The 8,614-nt window shown below is 43.9% G+C and overlaps 1 protein-coding gene across 5 annotated transcripts in view; it reads left to right on the plus strand.

The window, feature by feature from the left end:
- SENP6 (SUMO specific peptidase 6) overlaps positions 1-8,614 on the plus strand; it is a 154,491-nt gene that overhangs the window by 112,483 nt on the left and 33,394 nt on the right. For all 5 annotated transcript variants that reach the window (XM_089681397.1, XM_089681398.1, XM_089681399.1 and 2 more), the window contains one exon: positions 2,341-2,460. In XM_089681397.1, coding sequence (XP_089537523.1) covers positions 2,341-2,460 — 120 coding nt within the window. The remainder of the gene's footprint in view (positions 1-2,340; positions 2,461-8,614) is intronic.

Below are 8,614 nucleotides of genomic sequence, written 5' to 3' on the forward strand. Positions count from 1 at the left end.
CTAAATAACTTTTATCCAGAGGTGTGGTCTGACTGCAGCAATAGCTAGACGCTCATCTCCAGAGCCCCACTGCGCACATCAGCTATCCTGCCTTTATCCTGTATCACATAGTTTCTACACAATGCCCACAGTTGGTAGACTTCCTGCAGCAACTGTCCAACCTCTGACTAAAAAATCAGATTTAGGGGTAAGCAAGAAACCCTGGCTGATGAGCTTGCTAAATACCACTGTCCACAACATAAAACCAATGGCCATGACTTATAGCGTGGCTCTCACTTACATGGCGTGAACGGCAGTATTGGAAAAAATACGAGTAGTGACCGCTCCTATAAATAGCTGCTAAAACACCAAGAGGTACCAATCACTCTACAGTAATAAATATATATAAAAGAGGTGTAGCACTAAAAATCCATATAAAACCCAAACATATGCCAATATGTCCACATATATTGTAAATGTATGTAAGACCATAAAGGGATATATAGTCTGATAATACAGCGGATGAACTTGTGACTCCAGCCAAAAGTGAAAAATGCGCACTCACCGGAAGCGCATAGATAATGCGCATAAGTAATAATCAAGGTATACTGGTCTATCTGGTGAACTTTTCCTCATGGTGCAGTCATCAAGCCGTTAGGAAAGCGTTAGAATCCACTGGTTCCAGAGGCCCTCCTTAAGATTAGTGGGGTAATCAGCCTGGATAAGGATCTCTCATTCCTCCGGATATGCTGGGTACTCACTGCTGCCTGTGGGCTTAATAGCTCCAAATAGGAGCCACAAAAGAAGTGCCCATAGTGTAGTAAATTAAATGACTTTTATTTGTAGTACCGCATGAAACAGACAGGGTATAGTGATGAGCAAAAAGTAATAACACTATACCTTCATTAAAATGGCCGCCTGGGCTTCCTTCTAGCTCCAGGTGGCAGTAGTGTCATGTGCTGTCTGGTTCCTCCTAGTTGCCTTTCGTGCAATGGCACTTCTTCGGTCGGTTCTCCCTCCGGGTTTTTTTTTCTTTTCTTCATTCAAGCTAGCAGGCTGAACGGGAAAAAAAAATTGAATAGCCCAGGAGGAGATCCTGTACTAAAATCCGATATTAGTGCAGTGATCTCTCCACTGAGCTATTGTGTTCTGACAGATGGACTCCAGAACACATTGGTCATCAGACAGGGTATAGTGTCATACCATTGGCATTGGCTGAGAGCACTGATCAGCAGACCCTTTTTGGTCATGCCCCTTTGTCAGAAGCCAGACTGACTGCCGTGCACATGGGCCGATTGTTGGCCAGTTTCTATTGAACCAGCCGATACCGCTTGATATTCAACCTGTGTGTACAGGGCTTTACTGTGACAAAAAAACTCAATCTTTGATCAATCTTTAGCACATTGTTCCAGAAAGCCCACTGGTCTACCTGTAATCTTGTTCTATTCTTTTTGGTCAGCAGTTCAGTTTTTTTTGTTTTTGTTTACATGTCATGCAGGTTGAATTGGTACAATGTTTGATTGTAGATGCGCAATGAAATTGTAAGGTTCTGTTAGACTTCTTTGGCATAAAACTGTTCTTAGATTGAATTTGTTGTATTTGCCATTGGACAAATTTGCAGTTTTTGAAACCTATGCCAGTTGTGGATTACTTTCTTCCAGTGGAATGACTAAATTCAAATCATTCTTGACATGTACAGTGCTGGATTCCACCAATCTGAGGAGGGCTGTACCACCGTTCCCCCTTCTAAACCCTGGTGGTGTTCTAGAACTTGGCATATACAGTACAGTTATGTGATGGGTGCCTCCACTCTTCTGAGCATAAGAATGTCAAGTATGACTGTGAAATATTTATATGATTACCAAAAAAGAAAGGAGAGTGCATGCATATACAAGCACCAACTCCTATCCTTGAGTCTATACAAGAATTTAAGGCAATTGGAGTTTTGATGGTGCTCAAGGATCCAATAAAACACAATAAATAATATAACATTTTATGTGGACCATATAAATACTTTTCAAACTTGTGAACAGTAGATGCCATTCTGATTCCCACTGATAGCTCTGGGGACTCAAGCGGTCAGTGATAGCTGGATTTTAGAACCCATACAAAGTGTTGGCTTCTGGTTTTCAAAGGGGACATTTGTAAACCTATCCCCAGCACAGGGCACCATACTGGGAATAGTTTGGATCCAGATTGTGTGTGTGTGTAAAGAGGTTAAAGGGGAACTAAATCATACACATCATGATGAGTCACAGGTAAGGGTTTTGTTAGGTTATGTAGTTTTAAACATCTGTATATTCAGCAAATGTATGCAGTAAACCTTCAAAGATCATTAGTTTTTTTGTTTTTTTTAAACAGGTATTTAGTGCTTGAGAAACTAAGAGAACATGCAGACAGGATCCACATTTTTAGTTCTTTTTTCTATAAACGCCTCAATCAGAGAGAGAGGAGGAACTTGCAAGATACCGCTAACTTGACGTAAGTTTGCCATTTAGCTGGTTTAGTCAGTTCTTGTTGCTTATTCTTGCCCTCTATGCTATGCAGGTTATATAGGAACCTATTTTCTGTTTTAAAAAGGTTGGCCTATAGCAACCACTCCTGAATTTTCATCACTGCACAAAACTGATGTAACCTTAAATTTGATTTGTTACTACACTTCTTTGCTTTTAATGTTATACCATGTTTCCCTTTACCCTGGTTAAAGTGCTGGTTTTTGATACCTTCTACTTGCGGTAGATTATTAACTGTTAGAAAAGGGCATTCTGCAGTTATTTTATTTAGGATTTACACAAATGTTTTACTTTGTGCAATAGTTTCCTGGTGTGTATACATTTCTAATGTCAGAGAAATGTACAGTTTTCCACGTTGCCTTTGCAAAGTTAATAGTCCCTACACTACTTTAATTTTGAGGACTAATCGAGATATGGTTGGTTGCATTGAGCTTCAAAACTGTTCTATGAGAACAGCATTGCATCTCTCCAACTTATCGTTTGTACTGAACTGTTGAAATTGTGGCTCAGAAAAGGCAGAGGGCAAAGCAGAAGCTAAAGGACTAGTTGCCAGTATTTCCTGTGGTATCCCTGCAGCTGATCTTTTACCTACTGACTTGCTATTGTTTGATGAGCACTGTGTGGAGACAGCCACCTTGGCAGAGGCAGGGTTTAACTTCCCCATGTCAGGGCCCCCAAGGAGAACCTTGAGCAGCGTGGTAGTGACATCTCCAGATCTCCTGAGATGAGAAGTCAGAAGCAACAGTGCCTTTATTTCTCACACTGCAGATATACAACTTTTGAGTTAGGACTCTTTAGAAGTAAATATGGTTTCCCCAGTTGTCTTCCAGGCCAGTCTTTGAGAGATGGAGCTCCTCCCTCCAATCAGGAAACACATTGCCACTTGCATCTTTTAAGGCGGTCCCTCAGGCCCATGTCCAGTTATTGTGTTTCCTCCATCCAGAGAGCACATGTTGCCTGAGGGAACGTCAGAGGGCTCTATCTCTCAAGGGTTCCCCTTCCAGGGACCGTTTTGGTGGTGATGGTCGGTTGTGGCCGTGGCGCTCTTTCCTTTGCCGTGGGCGGGTGGTGATCTGCTCCCCCTTCCTCTGAGCCCAGGTGTGGATGGAAAGGCAGCGGTGTGTCTTTATCTGGGTGGCTCCGGCAGGGGGCGTCCAGACGGCGCTTTACCCAGAGATGCTGACATGTCATTTCCAGGGCAGGATGATGTCATCGCCATGCATCCAGGGGAAGTGGTCCCGACCCCTTAAAGGCGCAGGGAGGAAGAGGAGGCCAGCTGGTACTACATGTGGACACCACTGCAGACACTAGGATGAGCGCCACACAGCCCACAGGATGCAGGGGGATGCTTTTGAGCTGCCGTCCACACAGGCTGTGGGAGACGCAAGCACCAGCAGGACACATTTAGGCACCTGGAGGTAACCACAGTGTCTAGGTAGTGGTACCTAGCGTTCTGGGACACAGCAAGAGTGCAGCGCTTGTCTCATTGTGTGGGCATTCTAATGGTGGGGTAGTTGTATATTGACCACCAGGGCTCCTGTGCTTTATGTTTTTGGCATGCTAAGCTGCTTAAAGAACCCAACCCATTTCCAAAATGCATTGTGCGAAGTGTGAAACGAAGATGCCTTCGCAGTACACAGAGCTGCTTTGTAAACAATGTGTCGCCCGATTATTGAAAAAGGAGGCAGACACCCTTTACGCAAACTTTTGGTTTGGCAAAGAAAGAAATGTCCTCTACCTTTTAAGGAGTTTAGAAAGCGGATTACAGACATTAAAGCTCCTGCTGCTACAGTGAGGCAGCCTTCACCCATAGACTCGCCTAGGTCACCAGCTTTGGGGTCTCAGGATGTCTTGGTAGACAGGGCAGTGAGCCTGACAAGTAGTGATGCTGACACTCCCAGTTCAGACTCAAAGCAAGAAGAAAAGAAGGAAGGGGAAAGGCCCTATGTTTAAATTGCCAATGGATGATGTGGAGGACCTCTTAGGGGCAATTTATGAGACCTTAGAAAATGAAGAAGAGAAGGGTCAACCCTCAAAGCATGACCTGATGTATCAGGCCCTACAGAAAAAGAAGTCTAAGGTGTTGTGTTTCCAGTTACCCAGGTGATGTCCGACTTGGTGCTTAAGGAGTGGCCAGACCCTTAGAAGAAGCCATTCTTTACTGCCAGTCGCAAAAGGAGATTTACGTTTGTTGACGATCCACAGGCGGTTTGGAATAAAATCCACAACTGGATGCTCCCCTTTCCAAGGTATCTAAGAAGTCAGTGCCTACGTTTGAGGACATGAGACATTTAATGGACTGCATGGACAGAAGGGACTACATAGTCCTTTAAAGAGCATGGGAGACTAGCATAGCTAGCTTGAAGCTCACCTTAGCCACAACATGTGTCGCAAGAAACATGAATTTCCAGCTGCCAGTCCTTTTCAGAGTGGTTGGATACATCGCAGATGCATCCACTGAATTTGTTAAGCTCTCTGCAAGAGCAGGGGCTCTGTCAGTGGAAGCCAGAAGGGCTATTTGGCTCAAAACCTGGTCCAGGGATACAGCATCCAATTTAAGATTGTGCAATCTTCCTTTTTCTGGAGACCTACTGTTCGGACCAGGGCTGGACGCAGTCTTGGAGAGAGAATTGCTGACAGGAAGATGTTGTTTCCTGCTGAGAGACAAAAGCCTTTTGCAAAAGTTTTTTTCGGGGTCAAAAGGACCACCAGCAAGAAGAAAAGAAGGATCAGACCAAAAAGTACTTGACCGGACACAACGGGAAGGTAAAGAGTAACGTCCTGTTTGGCTCCTCTGGCCAAACCCCAAACAGCAATGAATGACTACAAGACACCAGTAGGAGGAAGACTGGCTACCTTCCTTCCTCAACGGCAAAGGATTACAGCCAATGAGTACGTTCTCAACATCGTTGCCAAGGGTTATGCTCTGGAGTTAAACACAGTCCCTCCAGAAAGGCTCAAGCACTTCCTCTTCTCCTGGGGGAAATGGTAGCACAAGGAGGGCTCATCCCAGTTCAGGTAGAGGGTTTTATTCCCATGTATTTGCAGGCAAGAAGCTGTCAAAGTTTTGGTTAATTCTAAGCCTCAAACCCTTGAACAAGAAAATTCACTACAAAAGGTTCTGTATGGAGTCAATTTGTTCAGTAAAAAACATTCTTCAATCAAATGTGTTCATGACACCCATGGACTTGAGGGATGCCTACCTCAATGGCCCCATTTGTGAGGACTCCCATAAATTCCTAAGCTGGCGCTGGAGATAAATGGAAAGGAATGTCACTTCAAAAGCAGGGCTCTCCCCTTTTGGCCTTTCCACTTCACCAAGGATATATTATAAAGGTTCTGGCAGAGGCTCTCGCACCCTTAAGGTTAAAGTCCATGATAGTAGCACCTTATCTGGATGACCTCCTGTTTGTGGCCCACCACGGAAAATCTTACTCAAGCTCAACAGTGGCTGAGGTCCCTTGGGTGGATTCTCAATCTGGACATGTCAAATTTCTGTCCCATGCAGAATATCCTCTTTCTAGGGTACTATCTCAGGTCGGTAGACCAAAAGACGGTGCTTCCAGAAGAGAAGATCCAGATCTAATCAGGAGAGTGGGGGCTCTACAAAACGGTCAGCCAGTATCAGTCCAAGAACTCGTGTCTGTACTGGGCATTGGCAGTTCCGGCCGTTCAGTGGACCAGACTCTATCTAAGATCCTTGCAAGCCTTTATTCTGCAAGTACAGGGACAGTTGGACCTGGACAGAAAGATTTGTCATCCAACAGCAGTGAAGTGGACATTGTGGTGCTGGAGAGACCACACACATTTAAGTCAATGTTTACTCTGGTCGTTCTCGATTTTCACAGAAGCTGATGACTGATGCAAGCAGATGGGGCTAGGGAGCCCATCTGGACGGGTGGCCAGCCCAAGGAAAATGGACCCCAGAAGAAGCCCAGGCCTCTTCAAATTGTTATGAACTTAAGACCGTAGCAAGAGAAAATTTCCTATTTTCAGGACCAGGTGAGGGCCATCATGTTACGATCCTATCCGACAATTCAACCGCAGTAGCATACAGTGGGGGAAATAATTATTTGATCCCCTGCAGATTTTGTAAGTTTGACCACTTACAAAGAAATGAAGGGTCTATACTTTTTATCATAGGTGTGTTTTAAATGATAGAACATCAACCAAAAATACAGAAAAAAACACGATACAAATATTATAAATTGAGTTGCAGTTAAGTGAGTAAAATAAATATTTGATCCCCTGCCAACCAATAATAATTCTGACTCCCACAGACTGGTTATGTGCTCATGTGGTACACAGATTAGTCCTGTCAATTTAAAAAGGTGCTTCTAACAGCAACTCATTATGTGTATAAAAGACGCCTGTCCACAGAATCTCTTTCTTGGGCATCACCATGGACAAGACCAAAGAGCTATCAAAGAATGTCAGGGACAAGATTGTAGACCTGCACAAGATTGGAATGGGCTATAAGACCATCAGCAAGAAGCTTGGTGAGAAGGAGAAAACTGTTGGAACGATTATTTGCAAATGGAAGAAATACACAATAACCATCAGTCTCCCTTGGTCTGGAGCTCCATGCAAGATTTTGCCTCGTGAGGTAAGGATGATCTTAAGAAAAGCGAGGGATCAGCCCAGAACTACGTACATGGGAGGAGCTTGTGAACAATCTCAGGGCAGTTAGAACCACAGTCGCCAAACAAACCATTGGTAACACAATATGCCGCCATGGACTGAAATCCTTCAGGTCCCCCTCCTCAAGAAGGCAAATGTACAAGCCTATCTGAAGTTTGCCAATGAACATCTAAATGATTCAGAAGAGGATTAGGAGAAAGTGCTCTAGTCAGATGAGACCAAAATTTGAGCGCTTTGGCAATTACTTGACTCGCCATGTTTGGAGGAAGAAAAACGCTGACTATGACCCTAAGAACAATATTCCCTCCAGTCAAGCACGGAGGTGGAAACATTATGCTTTGGGGCTGTTTCTCTGCTAAAGGTTCAGGCTGACTTTGTCTCACTGAGGGTCCAATGGACAGGGCCATGTTTTCTAAAATCTTCCCTCAGCCAGAACACTGAAGCTGGGTAGTGGATAGGTCAGCATTACAATGACTCAAAACATACTGCCAAGACAACAAAGGAGTGGCTCATAAAGAAGCACGTTAAGGCCATGGAGTGGCCTAGCCAGTCTCCAAACCTTAATACTATAGACAATTTATGGAGGGAGCTGAAACTTCGAGTTGCCAAGCAACAGCCAAGAAACATTAAGGATTTAGAGAAGATCTGTACAGAGTGGACCAAAATCCCTCCTGAGATGTGTGCAAACCTGGTAACCATCTACAAGAAACGTCTTACCTCTGTGCTTGCCAACAAGGGTTTCTGCACCAAGAACTAAGTTATGTTTTGCTTGGGGATCAAATACTTATTTTACTCCCTGAACTGCTGCTCAATTTGTTTTGTGTTTTTTCTGGATTTTTGGTTTATATTCTGGCTCTATCATTTAAAATACATATATGATAAATTATAGACCCTTCATTTCTTTGCAAGTGGGCAAATTTACAAAATCTGTAGGGGATCAAATAATTATTTTCCCCACTGTATATAAACTAATCGGGATTTCAGATCAGATCTGCTTGTAGGCGGAGAAGAATCTTTTTTTTTTCCCCATCAGCGGTTCACCTCAAAGGGGATCACAACCAAGTGGCGGATTTCCTCAGTTGTCAGGAATTGTCGCAGGAAGAATGGGAGCTGCACCCGGAAGTGTTCGCTGAGATTTCACAGCGTTGGGGAATGATCAACCATTTTGGCTCAAAAGGGTTTGGTTTTCACAACTCCTTTCCCTTTCAGCAGAACAGCCTTGGTCACTTTCTCTCAGAGAGGATCTGCTGCGGCAAGGGCCTTTTCACTACCTCCAAGCCAGGAAATTTCAGTTGGACAGCTTGTCTTCTGAAGAAGAGATTCTGAAATCAAAAGGGCTCTCGGATAAAATTGTAGCCACATTACTGAGTGCCAGGAAGCCGAACACTAGAGCCATTTACAAGAAGATATGGAAAACGTTCAATTTCTGGTGCTGGGAAAATGATAGATTAAAAATGGTGACAACTATTTTGAAATTCTTA

This window comes from Staurois parvus, unplaced genomic scaffold (genome assembly GCF_062004578.1).
Source record: "Staurois parvus isolate SC_StPar_1 unplaced genomic scaffold, SC_StPar_1.0 ptg000264l, whole genome shotgun sequence".
Taxonomy (NCBI): Eukaryota; Metazoa; Chordata; class Amphibia; order Anura; family Ranidae; genus Staurois; species Staurois parvus.